This window comes from Bipolaris zeicola, assembly GCF_000523435.1.
Source record: "Bipolaris zeicola 26-R-13 unplaced genomic scaffold scaffold_61, whole genome shotgun sequence".
Taxonomy (NCBI): domain Eukaryota; kingdom Fungi; phylum Ascomycota; class Dothideomycetes; order Pleosporales; family Pleosporaceae; genus Bipolaris; species Bipolaris zeicola.
The window spans coordinates 1-14,074 of NW_006912110.1; the positions used below are offsets into that span (position 1 = coordinate 1).

Here is a 14,074-nt window from a genome sequence, read left to right on the forward strand (position 1 = left end):
TTCACGTACATGTAAGAAAGATACTCTAGATACTAGTTAACTCGCTATATTAACTTCTATATGTTATACTATTATATTGTTGAGTTGTATAGCTTTAGAAGTTTGCAAAGTTGGTGGGGTGCGTCACTCGCTTGTACGCGTCACTCGCTTGTAAACTACGTTATCTACTAGTCTCTATTCTTCACACTATCTATTTATATACGAATACATGCCTAACTACCTCCGCATTAAACCCGCCTACCTGAACTCCTTCACCCTAACCGCCCTCTGCTACTACTCTTCATCCCACACCGCACTTCTCTACTGGCTCACAATGTCTACCTACCCACCTCTCTCCGCACTTCTCAAGATACTCATGCTGCACGGCTACACGCAATCCGGCCCGCTCTTCCAAGCCAAGACCGATGCATTGCGAAAAACCCTGCAAAAGGACTGGCTCACAGGCTGCGAGATCGTATGCCCAACCGCACCCATCCAGCTGAGTCCCACTGGCGAGACATTTCTCACAATTGAGGACGGAAATGAGGAGGAGATTTATGCGTGGGCGTCATGGAAGCGCAAGGGCGAGGGCGAAGCTTATACGTACGACAGCCTAGAACAAGAGCTGGTCAAGATCGTGGAGGTACTGAACTAAGAGAACCCGTTTGATAGGGTAATTAGGCTTTTGTAATGTGGGGCATGTGTAAGGATAGTAGTAGGTTTACTGAAATCTAGGAGGCGCGAAGTGTCCACTACCTCACAGAACCTGTTTTCTTTCCGTCCCTACCGCCTTGTCTGAGTAGATGAGTCTGGGCGTGACAAGCGGATCGGGTTTGGGCGAACGGGGTGGTCTCCTCTAGGCACGATACTTGTGCAGATTGCTAGGTATTGGCGTGAACAGCGGTGGCAGATAAACACAGGATCAAATCCTGCTATCGCGGGTATTTCAGAGAATGACTAATCGTGCTGTCCTTGAAGATCATATTAAGCAGCTGCTCCAGCACTGCGGCCGGTGGCTGGAGCCAAACTTAGTACTCGTAATGGACAACGCATATTTCCACCCTACACAATAAGCTAGACCACTGCATAAGCGCTCGAGCAAAGCCTCGGACGTCGAAACTTCTGCCCAAATTCCTCGGTAATGGGAATACCATCATTGTCAACCTTCCACGGCCCAATCCCACAACTCTCAAACGCGATGCGCTGTAAATGCAAAGGCTCGCTCTCAATCCAGTCCAACCTAGTTGCCAACCCTCTCCCGCTGCGCCGCTGTAACCAGCCCACCATCTGAGGAAGGAAAACATCAACCAAGATAACCAAGGCACCTCCGAATATGATAAACATTATACCCACCACGTTAAAGGAATGATGACTACTACTCCAGACCTTTTGGTTGGCGCAAATATTCAGAATCTCCTGATGAGTCTCCTGCATGATGTGTGGGTAGAGGCCAACAGATTTATGGATCTGGGAATTAGACGGGGAAGCGTGATCGATAATGCGTTGCTGGAGAAATGCCATACTTGTGTTGTGTATGTTTTCAATTTCCTTTTGCCACTGATTGTTCTCGAGGGCAGAAGACAACCAAGTACCTCCAAATAATCTGTCTTTGGCAAGGAGAATGTTCCCTCCCAAAAAGGTCAGCAGGCGACTCATCCTTATCCACAATGCTATTTTCAGTATTAGCTGTAGTGTCGCTTCCTATTTTGAATTTAGACTGAGTTTGTCGATCGCATGTTGATCGATCATATAAATGCCTGTAAGAGGGGTGCATTGATTGCTGCGACAGAACTGATACTGCTCGATGCAGCCAATACCAGAGAGCGTAGTTGATGAGATCCAGACATCGCTTGGTGCCCATACCACGGAATTGGTTGGTGTGGCGGCCGTTTGAAACCAAGGATCTCTTACAGGTCCTGTATATGCTGCTCAGTTATTCAATAGCAGGACGTTCACGTCGGCATCTGTACGGTTCAGAGCAGATATGGGGTTGAAAGTCCCTTCAATAGGGTTTCCGGGATTAGCATCTACCCATCTAGACAAATATATTATCTATAAGCTTGAAGAAAAAAAGGATGGATGGCTTACAAGAGATTGTAGGGCTGAGAGACGTATGTGATAGTCTTGTTGGTCATCACGACTGTGCTATCGCTTATGGAGGTCCCTTTCCATGTCCGATTTCCAAGATAATAGTATTTGTATAGATCGTCTCATGGTAGCTGGCCTTGTCCAAGTTGAAATGACAACTGGTCTTGAAGACTCGGAGATTTTTTAGATGTCCGATTTGGGCTATGTTTGTCTTCTAGTAGGATTGGGGTACATGTCATCAGTTTTCTGAACTGAATACGATCTTGCACTGGGGCATTGATTCCTAGATGCAAGTGGGAATCTATGAGCCCAGAGTCTATCGAAACTGTTGTAGTTGTACAGGTTCTCTCGAAAAAGGGACAGGGAGCCGCTGGGTCAATTCTCGATTTAATTGATGGGGCGGTATAAATGTTGTAGAGAGAGGATTGGGTTTGAGATTGAGTACTATAGCATGACCGGGCGTATGCTGCACGCTTCCGAAAACTCTGCTGGAGTAATGTCAACCAGGCGTCGGCAGACTCCATGTCTTCATCAGACCATTGATCAAAGGCTTTGTTGCTTCGTTCATCTGGCCATCCGCAGACATCGCTCTTAACCAATACTTCTCCAGCTGATCGGGATACTCTTGAAGAGAAGATACCAGCAGCGTAGAATGCTGTCATATGGAACACTGTAAGAAACAATAGCGGTAATGCACGTCGTTTCACATTTTCAATGTTTGATCTCCATGCCAGGGCAACCTTCAAAAGCTTCCAGAAGGTGCTGAGATCGGTGAGTTTATTTGCCAGGATGGCTTGGTACTGGTAGTGACATCCGTCGCGCTCATGTGGGGTATACCGAATTTGATGTAATATGAAGCAATTGATACACCAGAAATGACTTCCAACCAATCGAACAAAGAGAGCAAGAACTGCCACTGCAATCGAGCCATACTCAGCTGGTATAGTGATAGTCGCACCTAGAATTCGACCACTGCCTGGATTAGAATATTAGAACTGAGCACGCGTGATAACATTCAAAAAGCACTCAGGAATGTAAACACAGAGAGCGATGAATGATAAGATAATGTTGGAGCATTAGGTGGAGGCCTAGAACACGTACTCCAATTGAACCAGGGTCCAACCAAAACTCTAGCTTCAGACATTAGGGGAGTTACCTTTGACGGCGACACCAAAGGTCCAGGTGAACTGAATCAACCAGGGTAATGTTTGATCTGAAGAAAAAGCAAGAATCAGCTGAATTTAGATGCAAGGTTATCTAACATTTATACCCCGCCAAAGCTGAAAGAAGAGGTGTTTGTAGCGTAGTATTCTAAGAGATTAGCACGCGTTAACCACCACGCGACCCTCTCCACTCTTTAGCTCGCGTCCAATAAACTCTAATAATTCATCGTAGCCTCGTAATAATTATAAACATCTTTGTAAGGTAAACATGATACAAGTATCGAACGTATTTTTGGCATTTTTGATCTTCCGCTTGAGCCTATGTCGATGTAGAGCGATTAAAGTTATGATTTACTTAAACGAAGAATCTAGCGTTCTAATAGGTTATCATAATAGAGTACATAAGCAGTTTGTCCCAGTCATTGAATAAATTTTAGTTAGAGTTATATAGATAGAATTGAATTAGGGAGAAAGAGGAATTATCTACAGGTTGTCTAAGACTTGAAGAAGACTAGATACTCTGAACACATGACTGCAGCTATACCTCTCTGTGATGTATCTATGGATCACCAAGATTTAGTCTCAAGGTTAGCGCATTGGTACTGGAGCTTATGTTTCAGCTGCGGCTGACAGAAATCTCACTGTGTACTGCTGATGACTGCATGCAGGTGCTGCGCCACGGCGTACGCCGCATCGGCACTGCCCCTGAAGCAGCTGAGGTTAAGACCGGACACACCAAGGGTCAGGCGCCCCTTATAAACATCAGATCTAGGTTGTTATGGTTTTCGACGATTTGATTCACAATGTCCTACGTGATTACTCAGTAATATGCTCCCAGTCGAAGAGGATTATGAAAGCGGCGCATGCGTAACACGCCCACTTTTCCGACCCCCTACACCTGGCCCTATCTTCAACAGCGCCGGAGCACTACTGAGTCAACCTCAATTCAGTCAGAATAATAGCAGCTCTGCTTCTTATCGAACCAGCAGGGACATCGCGACCCTCCGGACAGACCAGTCAGAGTGGATTTACTTGGATGAAGTACCGTACGTAGCCACGGGCGAAATTCCTCACCCTCAGCTCAAAATTCCTAGTTCAGACGACGAAGATCACTGCAATTATGAAAATATTGATACGTCTATCACTAGCGCACGGTCGCGATTGTTATCCGAGTCGAATACATCTTACAACGGCCAATCATCAACGCATGCTCAGGGCTCCTTCCAGAAATGCGTAGGCTCACTCACCGAAAGGTTTGCAACCTTTGCCAGTCCTACTGTGTTCCAAAAGCCACTTAGTTCATTCCAGTATCCAGAGACCGTAGTCTCTGGATATCAGTCTTGCAGCCGCTTCTATGGTTGGAGGATGAGCATGTTGATGGGTAGTTGCACGTCTGCCGCAATACTGGCTTTCAACATAGTCGTGGTCGTCCTCGTTGCAATCAAGCCCGGATTCAATGGTGACACGGCTGTACTGCCGTTTACATACGACTCAGTAACAATGCATGTTCATTACCCCAATTTTCACAGGCGACTTCTAACACGAGTAGGTCCCAGTTGAGTAGTGGTATCCATATACTGATTAATGCGCTAAGCACTATTTTACTGGGCGCCAGCAACTTTACGATGCAGGTGCTTACATCGTATGTAGTTTGGTGTTTGATAACCTGTCTCTTACTGACCTTGCATGCCATGGCCAGACCTTCTCGTAGAGACATTGATATAGCCCACTCTCAGGGATCATGGTTTGACATTGGCTGTCTCAGCTCTCACAACCTACGAAAGATTCCTCGTAGACGTCTGGCACTATGTCTGACCATGGGGTTGACATCTATCCCCCTACACCTATTGTATGCATTCATTTCTAGGCACACGCATTGTTGCGCAGCTAATGACTATGTAGCTACAATTCTGCAGCAATATTCATTGCGTCGACCAATGTGTGCAGTGTCTACGTTCTGAACGTCACTTCACCACAATGGCAGGATGTTTTGAGTAGTCCAAACTACACTGCACTCTCTAACCTTCAGTGGCAAAAGGCATATCAATCACAATTGATTGACTATGGTGACCTCTACCTTGCAATCAACCAAACGGCCCTTAAAGCGGCGGATGGTGATACTGAGCACCCAACTTTAAGCTTTGACTCCAACTATACGTGGGTCATGCAAAACATATCAAGGGCGTTCGTCCGAAAGTTGATATTGAACGAGACTGACAAAAGTATACTTTCCCGGAATCGGATTAATATGACTGCGTTCAACTCAGATGGAGTTGGAAACGAACCATACTATGGACAAGTCACCGCTGCTCGTGCTCGCATAGTCTCATCGCGAAGCCGCATCCAAATCAGTCTTTGCTTTCTTATCGTAGTCATAATAAGCAACGCGATAAAGCTTGCAACAATGCTCTGGGTATTGTTCTACGAAGAGCCAGAGTTTCTTGTCACGCTTGGTGACGCAGCCACTTCATTTCTCAAGAGCCCAGACCCACAGACGGAAGGGGTGTGCGTATATTCGAGGGAAGCGATTCTCATCGAGCATGGCTCTGGGAGCAAGAAGTCTAAGCAAGGCAATTTACTAAAAGATATCACCCACGACTCGTACGGGACATGGAGAGAACGCTACCATTCGTACTCTTTGTCGCTTGGGCGAGACCGGGAGGTTGGTTCCTCTTTCATGTAAGTGGGTGTGAAAGCCTAGTTTGTCTCAGGAGCGTCGTCACCGAGCACTCTCTGACCTTCAAGCAGTTTTATTGTAATTGGGAGCAGCCTTCTTCTCTGTATCACTCTTGCTGTCAGCGGCAACATCAACGGCCAGTGGGGCACCAATTCGACAACCATGCTGGGTGGTCAGAGCAAGGCACGGAACACACTTCTTTTTGCCTGGTTGCCCAATCTTCCTCAACTGGCCTTATCTTTCTGCTATCTTGTCCTCAACAGCGAGTGCACCTCCATGGCTGGTGCCCGAGAATGGAACCAACTCGGTGTTCACCGCAAAGGGCTACGGGTCACTAATCCTATGCATGCTCAGCGCAGCACGTACTTTCTGCAGCTCCCGTACAAATTCTCACTGCCTCTCACCATCTTCAGTGGTGGTCTACATTGGCTCCTCTCCCAATCATTGTTTCTCGCAAGGGTTGATTACGTGGATAACAAAGGTCAGCTCATCGAGTCTGAGTCGCGATTTGGCGTTTTTATGTCAGGATTGAGTTTCCTTATACTCTGTCTCGCCTTCTACTTTCTTGTCGTCACGATTGGGCTCCTCGGGCGTCGCCGATTTAAAGGCCACATCCCCTTTGCGGCTTCGTGCAGTCTGGTCATTAGCGCTGCGTGCCATCCGCCCAAGGGCGATTGGGAGGCATATTTAAAACCGGTTAAGTGGGGTGTGGTGGAGGAAAGAATGTTTGATGACCAGCTTCATTGTACGCTAACGTCGCAGAATGTAGAGCAACCAGAAGATGGAACTAGATACCGATAGACATTAGATCAGACAGGACTAGTAGCGCGATGTTACTAGGGGTAGAGCATCACTTTTAGATTTTATCATATAGCAGAGTTAAACTTTTCTTTTTTATTCAGCATACGTTAGAATTCCAGAAGGCTATTAGATATTGAACCAGTTTAATTCAATACATCAGTAAAGACATAACCACTACACTTGATTATCGAAGAATTATAGAAGTATCTTATTGTACAAAAGGTTTGCGAGATGGTATACTACATTTATGTTATTGTTCGCTTAGTTTTAGTTAGTGTGCAGTCACTCAGTGTAGGTTACTTGGACTGTTTTCTATAATTAGTCCCATCATGGTGAGTCAACTGGATGCGATGACTATAGCCCGTATCCGAGTAAGCCTGGATAACTAAGGTGTCCTTCCGGCTATTCGTCCTATGAGCAAGGAGGATATCGCTGCTTTACAGACTGTGGGGGGCTTGATTAGTCATATTAACAAAAGCTTGCTTCACGAAAGCTCGGTGACCAGATCCATATCACTCGGTCTGGTTGCTACAAATGACTCCGAAGTGAAGTTACAGTGGCTCACTTTGGCCAGAGCCGCAAAAGTGCTAAGGATGGCAGCACAGGTGTTGAGCTTAAGCTAAACACGCCGGGACCGATTCTTACGAATATTTCACTGTGCCCAAACCCTTGCGTGATTGGTTTGAAGAGAGCTAGGAGGGCGACGTTTACTCTTTGGGGAAAAAAAGAATCGACCAGTAACTGAGAGATTAGTGAGTGGAAGACGGGAGTCTTGAAAGGTGTCTTCACGATATTCTGGATGTTTTGTTCTGTCTTAGAACCTGCTCAATTATGCATGACAAACACGCTACACGGCGCTAGATAGTGCTGGAAAGACTACAAAACTTTCGGTCAGACGCTGCTCGACCTGTATTATAAAATAATCCAATTCTCAGATTCAAGAAGGTTTACTGGCTGATAGAAGCAACGCGCAACAAGCAACAAGCTGTTCTCTCTATCTATCCTCCTTATTTGCAACATATCATCATGACCCACCCCTAGCATAGTCGAGAATAATAACAAGTTTTCGAAATGAGCAAATCAAGCCCCTTAAAGGATGCAGGGTTTAGACAATCCATGACAAAGAGAAGCTCAACAATTTTTCCAAGGATGGCTTCTGGCTTCTAGCTTCTGGCTACAAACAAGCAACGCACCCGCCGAAAAGAAGTACATACGTACATGCGTCGGCGCCACTGAGGCTGTGCCGGGGAAGACGCGTGAGGCGAAAGACCGACGTCATTCGCTGGGATAAGGCGGCCGTGCCACAGACCAAGCCGGCTAAGCTTACTGCGACGCATAGATAAGGCCCCGACTGCCGCTTCACTTCCTTGGCCACTTGCTCTGCCCAGCAACCCTCGAGTACATTTTACTTGTACTCCTTCCACCCTCACACATCCTCACGCCAAAACCGATGGGAGAACCCGACGACCCTTCTTTACGCAGCTTCAAGTCCAAGGCAGTGTCTGCACTTGGCTTGGAACGCAAGCCAGTCACTCCAAGCCACGTTCTCCCGACCCACAACCCCCACCCAACCCACGACAACAACAACAGCAGCAGCAGCAGCAACGAGAAGCGCGCTGCCCCTGAGCTCAAAACCACAGACTCCAGCAATGGTAGTGCAAATACCACGGGCGATGGAAATGCGTCTTCCACCATAGAATCCGGGAAGCGTCCGTTCTACTCGCTCACGCGGGTCAAGAATGGAACCCTCCGATTCATCACCCACACTAAGAATGCTGTCACTCATAGCTGGATCAATGTCTTGCTAGTCTTTGTGCCGGTTGGCATCGCTGTCAAGCTCGTCAGCTTGCAGCCCGAGATTGTCTTCTCGATGAACGCCATTGCCATTATTCCACTTGCTGGCTTGCTCGCGCACGCAACCGAAGTAGTCGCCGCCCGCGTTGGAGACGCGCTTGGCGCACTGCTCAATGTGTCTTTCGGCAACGCCGTTGAGCTGATTCTCTTCATCATTCTGCTTGCCTCCAACCAGATAGAGGTGGTGCAGGCCTCGCTGCTTGGATCTATCCTTGCGAACCTGCTCCTTATCCTTGGTATGGCCTTTTTGTTGGGTGGCCTCAAGTACCAGGAACAAGTCTATAACAATACCGTCACTCAAATGAGTGGAGTCATGCTTGCATTGGCCGTTATGAGTCTTCTGCTCCCTACTGCCTTCCATGCAGCCTTTGAGGACAATGCCATTGCCGATCACGAGACGCTATCCGTCAGTCGTGGCACGAGTGTCATCTTGTTGCTCGTTTATGGCCTCTATCTTCTATTCCAGCTGAAGAGCCATCGATATCTCTATGCCAGCACTCCGCAGCACATCATCGATGAAGAATCCCATCCCGGTGTTCTTGCTGGTGCTTTTGACTCGTCCAGCTCAGACTCCTCATCCAGCTCCAGCAGCAGTGACAGTGATGGCTCGTCGCGTTCTGATGGAACAATGAAGAAGAAGGCGAAGCGCATGGTCAAGAGACTTCGTCGCAAGTCCAGTACTAGCTCCAAAGATGGGAGTGCCCTTTCCGCTATGAGCTCGCCAGATGGTGAACTCAATCAGAGTCCTTTCGAGGCTGAGAGGGAGAGGAGTAACAGTGTCTTCACTTCCAACGCTGGTATGCTCGGAAATTCTCGCCGGCACTCGGTCGACGTTATGAGTGGCGATGAAGCGGACAACGATCAGTATGCGCCAGTCGTTCGCGACTTTGAAGCTGCCTCACATAACTCGCAATCGATAATGAAGAAGGACAAACGCAGACACAAGAAGCACAAGAAGGACCGCCGTGATCGTAACAAGGTCAGTACCATTCCCGAGAAGGAGGTTGCGCCAAACGAGCCTGCACCCAAGGTCACCTTTGCCCAAGACACTCAGCAAACCACGGCTGCTGCGGCCAACCCGCGCAGGTATAATCGCCCTGCGCTTCCTTCCCTGCTTTCCAACAATGTCTTCTCGAATCCTCAGAATCTAGCCCCACTTGGCGGTCCTGCTCCGAACATTCGCATGGCGGCGCCTCGTGACAACACGGTTCTGCGCACGCCTCTTCGCCGTTCCAAGTCTCTTCCAGATCAGATTGGCCGAACAGCGCCTTACGCTAACGCAGCCAATCGCCCCGCTGTCTCACCTCAAGCTGCCTTGGCATTGAACGAGGATGATGAAGTTGACGAGGTGCCCGACATGTCTATTAAAGCGGCCATTTTCATGCTTTTGATCAGTACTGGTCTTGTCGCTGTGTGTGCCGACTTTATGAGTGGTGCTATAGAGCCAATGGTGGAATCCTCTGGCATTAGTCAAGCATTCATTGGTCTCATCATTCTTCCTATTGTTGGTAACGCGGCAGAGCACGTGACAGCTGTCACGGTAGCCATGAAGAACAAGATGGATCTTTCCATTGGTATCGCGGTCGGCTCGTCGATTCAAATTGCAATCTTCATCACGCCCGTCATTGTCATCCTTGGCTGGATGATGGGCAAAGAGATGACGTTGTACTTCAATATCTTCGAAACTGTCGCCTTGTTTGTTACTGTCCTGGTAGTAAACTTCTTGGTACTGGACGGACGAAGCAATTACCTCGAAGGCAGTTTACTCATCGCTTCATACATCATCATTGCACTAGCCAGTTTCTTCTACCCTGATGGTTGCGATGCTAGTGCCATTGGTGGCAATGAAAAGCACTGCACTTGAGTCAACCAACACACGACGCAACTTGCCCCAAGGCATGGTGGAGAGGAAGATGAAGGTTTAGCCCGATTATCGCTGGTCAGCAGATTAAGGTTTATGTCGGGTGCGACAGGAGGAGAGTTTGATTTGGTAGTAAGCTGTGCGCAATACGAGCTTAGGTAAAATGAGTTCGTTCTGGATAAAACCCTAGTCTTGTGTCTTTTTGGTTCTATTGTTCAGCAGCCCCAATTGTCATAGACGCCTACTAGCTTTACGTGTCCTGGTGTTACAAATTGATCCGTTTGTCCAAGTCCAGAATTATCTATAGATCATTTCAGTGTTTCAAGACGCCTACGAAATGGGTCCAACAACCATTGATGCATGAATAGAGATGGATGTTCACTTAGTGCTACCATCAGCCGTTAAGGTGGAGGTGTGAATTGGAGATAAATTTTCCAACTCCTTTCCTGCTGGGCTAAGATGCATTTTGTGCAGTGTACGAACAACATACCGATGATAGCATTCAAGGGCATGATAGACGCGGATAAATGACGTGCTTGGCGAGTGAACACAGTACCGGTGGGGTTATTGCTCGTAAAATCATGCGTCACCTGGGCGAAAAGTATAAATCGACCTCGGCCCAATGGGTTGCGTTTAAATTGCTGTGCATTGTCTCTACTATGTCAATCGGCAAAGGTGGTGGGGGGAAAGCAAGTTTCAAGCTGGGTCCCGTCACATGCTGGTCTACGAGCTACGTAACCTGGATGGAATATCGCAACAATATTCCAGAACTTGCACAACTACGATCGTGGCGTGTCTAGTACGCTACCAATTTGATGTCCAATTACACAAGCTCCACATGGCGCAAACCCAAGACTCTCCTTGCGGGGGTCTCATTAGCCGGCGGCAATTGCATGAAACATATCGCAGCGATTTCCTTTTTGCATTCATACTCGAACCTGGTGTAATATGTGTCTGTCGGCAAAGTCTTGCTGCTGGCATGGTTGGATAGAAACGACACTAGAATCGCTACGTTCTCTCCCGCTCGCTCTGCCCAAGTCAAGCAAATTCAGTTGTAGACCACGAGGCGATTGTTTCAAGGTCATTCACCCAGGACCAATTTGGGCCACTTATGTTTCAACAATCACGCGGATGCACCCGATCAGGGGTCCCAGCCGCTTCCGATAGCCCGGCCAGACGGCATTGTTTACCACAAACGAGCCAAGAGATTCCAAGCTTCTCCGGCATGACATTCAGTACCGGAGGGCAGTCTTGGCTCTTGTACTTAAGTATATGGTAGATGTACTGTGTAGGACACATCAATTCCTCATCATCCTCCAAGCAACTCAACTTTGAACACCGTGAGAACCACCAGGAAACATGGGTCTCAAGTCTCTCCTTGTCGCGGCCTTGGCTACCGTTGCTGTTGCAACACCTATTCCGGACCCTCTGAACATGATTAGGCAGAGTGGGCCTGCTGCAGGACAGGTATGCAGATCCACTTGCGTTTCTGGACGTGACACCCTGCCCTTGTATTCAAGCTAACATATCCAAAAGGTCATCACTAAATGCGTAGCACCTGGCCAAATCGCCCTGGCCTACGATGATGGCCCATCGCAACTGACACAGCAGCTTGTCAACACTTTGAATGCAGGTGGTGCCAAGGCAACCTTCTTTGTCACGGGCACACTGTACGGCTGCATCTACAACCAAAGAAACGCACTCCAAAGCGCATACAAGTCGGGCCATCAAATCGCCTCCCACACATGGACTCACCCGCAAAACTTTGGCTCGCTATCTTCAAACGACTTAACCAGCCAGATGACACGTCTTGAGCAGGCCCTCGTCAACATCATTGGCGTCAAGCCCACATACATGCGACCCCCTTACCTCGCTACGGGTGGCAATGTGCTGCCAACCATGCGCAACCTGGGCTATCGCGTCATCACGTCTGATGTTGACAGTGAAGACTGGAATGGCAAGACCCCCCAGCAGAGCCAGCAGAAGTTCCAGCAGGCGGGTGCTGGTGGCAACGGACACATTACCCTCATGCACGAGAGTGAGTTTTTTTCCATTCTGAGATTCTTCTATCCTCCCTCCCCCCCCCCCAAAAAAAAAGAGAGAAACAATATGTCCTAACAATTTTGCTTAGCCTACTCTTCCACCGTCAACACATTGACGCCCTGGTTGATCAACTGGGCCAAGAACAACAACCTCAAGTTGGTCACTGTTGGTAAGTTTTTGGCTTCTTCTAAAACTTTCTAGCGGGCGCGAGACTAACATGTTTGCAGCCCAGTGCTTGGGAGACAGTTCGGGTGCGTACAAGAGCGGTACCCCCAACGGTGCCGGGAGCTGCTAGACGAGCAGCAGCGCGACCGAGATTTTGTATATAGGATAACAGATGTTGTCGACTTTGGAAAAAGCTGTTTACCGCCCTTCGTTTCTCTATACATATATTAAACTATTTCACAGCCTAAATTCATCTGTTTTGCTGCGTGCGTCTAATGACTTGGATTCGACATTGATACGCGTTCAACTGTGAGAAAACTAGTAGCTGTTGAGAGTTCTTGAGGTGAGGCATTCATTGCTACTTCACGAGAAAAAGCAGCGAGCGAGCAGCGCACAAAATCGAAGAACCGTTTCGCCAAACTGCCCTAAATATATGGCACACGCCAGATCTTCCTTGATGGATATTGCTAAATTTTCGTCTTGCCGTGATCATTTCTTTTCAGTATGTTGTATTGCAGCCCGACGAATTTCCTTCATCTTTGTGGCAAACCACTTTCTCGATCGGTAGCATCTTTCACACGGTCTTGGTAACGCTCATCCATACCCGTCTGCTTGCATAACCATCCCTTCACAAACATGACCCTTGCCCATTCCCCTCCTTCAGACTTCACCATATGCCCTCCATCTTCCTCTAGTATCTCACCGTCTTCTCCCTGCGACCATATGTGCTTCCATATCCGGGATCAACACCAACATACTCCCGCTTCTCGCTTTGACTGATGATGTACCAGGCATGAATGACACCGGGGATCCATCCGAGCAGGTCCAGGGCGAGGTTAATCAGGACGTCTGCACCGCAGCCGCGTACGATGAGGACGGGTAGGAAGGGCAGCCAAATGGCAAGGAAGTAGAGGAGGATATTTCTCTTTGCGCAACGTCAGTGGTGATGCTAGAGAGAATGAGTGATGAACAGGAGGAGGGTACGAACGGTGCTTGATGGCATTGTGTGGTAAATGATGTTGTAACTGTGGATACAGTAGAAGAGGTGTATATCTAGTTCTGTCTGACTTGGAAGCAAAAGGTCGTTAATATATGTTGGCAGATAAACCAGACGCACAGTCTATCCACACCCGCGACATATTTATACTTGTCCCCAACCACACAATTCGGTGCGGACGCAATGACGAAAACCAAGAACCGGACTAGTCGCCTTGACGAGGGGGGGCGGGCATGGCATGGCATCTCTCTTCCGGATCTTCAAAACTTGCCTTACATACTGCCATTGACGACGCTACAAGGTGCATGGTAGCTCTGCGTCAACTATCAGCCCATGGTACCATGACGGCTCCAAGCTTCTTGGGAACAAGCAAAAGACGCGACTGGTCAGTTCCCTGGTCTCCGTTAGCGGGCCCCGACGTTGGAGGATCGCCCAGAACGTGTGTT

General features: G+C 48.2%; 7 protein-coding genes across 7 annotated transcripts; 6 read left to right on the plus strand and 1 right to left on the minus strand.

Annotated features, from left to right (window-relative positions):
• Positions 1-313: 313 nt before the first annotated feature.
• On the plus strand, positions 314-634 carry COCCADRAFT_25719 (uncharacterized protein; the record flags this gene model as incomplete). Its single annotated transcript, XM_007713433.1, has 1 exon — positions 314-634. The coding sequence occupies one exon, from the start codon at positions 314-316 to the stop codon at positions 632-634; it is 321 nt and encodes a 106-aa protein (XP_007711623.1).
• Positions 635-4,058: 3,424 nt separating this feature from the next.
• On the plus strand, positions 4,059-6,708 carry COCCADRAFT_4478 (uncharacterized protein; the record flags this gene model as incomplete). Its single annotated transcript, XM_007713420.1, has 5 exons — positions 4,059-4,724; positions 4,787-4,872; positions 4,942-5,079; positions 5,133-5,909; positions 5,979-6,708. The coding sequence occupies 5 exons, from the start codon at positions 4,059-4,061 to the stop codon at positions 6,706-6,708; spliced, it is 2,397 nt and encodes a 798-aa protein (XP_007711610.1).
• A 1,450-nt stretch (positions 6,709-8,158) lies between these two features.
• COCCADRAFT_4479 (uncharacterized protein) lies at positions 8,159-10,426 on the plus strand (the record flags this gene model as incomplete). Its single annotated transcript, XM_007713421.1, has 1 exon — positions 8,159-10,426. The coding sequence occupies one exon, from the start codon at positions 8,159-8,161 to the stop codon at positions 10,424-10,426; it is 2,268 nt and encodes a 755-aa protein (XP_007711611.1).
• Positions 10,427-10,950: 524 nt separating this feature from the next.
• COCCADRAFT_94383 (uncharacterized protein) lies at positions 10,951-11,223 on the plus strand (the record flags this gene model as incomplete). Its single annotated transcript, XM_007713442.1, has 1 exon — positions 10,951-11,223. The coding sequence occupies one exon, from the start codon at positions 10,951-10,953 to the stop codon at positions 11,221-11,223; it is 273 nt and encodes a 90-aa protein (XP_007711632.1).
• A 311-nt stretch (positions 11,224-11,534) lies between these two features.
• Positions 11,535-11,702, plus strand: COCCADRAFT_94392 (uncharacterized protein; the record flags this gene model as incomplete). The annotated part of the gene is made up of 1 exon (XM_007713443.1): positions 11,535-11,702. The coding sequence occupies one exon, from the start codon at positions 11,535-11,537 to the stop codon at positions 11,700-11,702; it is 168 nt and encodes a 55-aa protein (XP_007711633.1).
• An 80-nt stretch (positions 11,703-11,782) lies between these two features.
• Positions 11,783-12,761, plus strand: COCCADRAFT_36195 (carbohydrate esterase family 4 protein; the record flags this gene model as incomplete). The annotated part of the gene is made up of 4 exons (XM_007713444.1): positions 11,783-11,890; positions 11,960-12,461; positions 12,555-12,635; positions 12,694-12,761. 4 exons carry the CDS (start codon positions 11,783-11,785, stop codon positions 12,759-12,761), a joined length of 759 nt encoding a protein of 252 aa, XP_007711634.1.
• Positions 12,762-13,322: 561 nt separating this feature from the next.
• COCCADRAFT_4481 (uncharacterized protein) lies at positions 13,323-13,634 on the minus strand (the record flags this gene model as incomplete). Its single annotated transcript, XM_007713422.1, has 2 exons — positions 13,323-13,556; positions 13,620-13,634. 2 exons carry the CDS (start codon positions 13,632-13,634, stop codon positions 13,323-13,325), a joined length of 249 nt encoding a protein of 82 aa, XP_007711612.1.
• Positions 13,635-14,074: the final 440 nt, after the last annotated feature.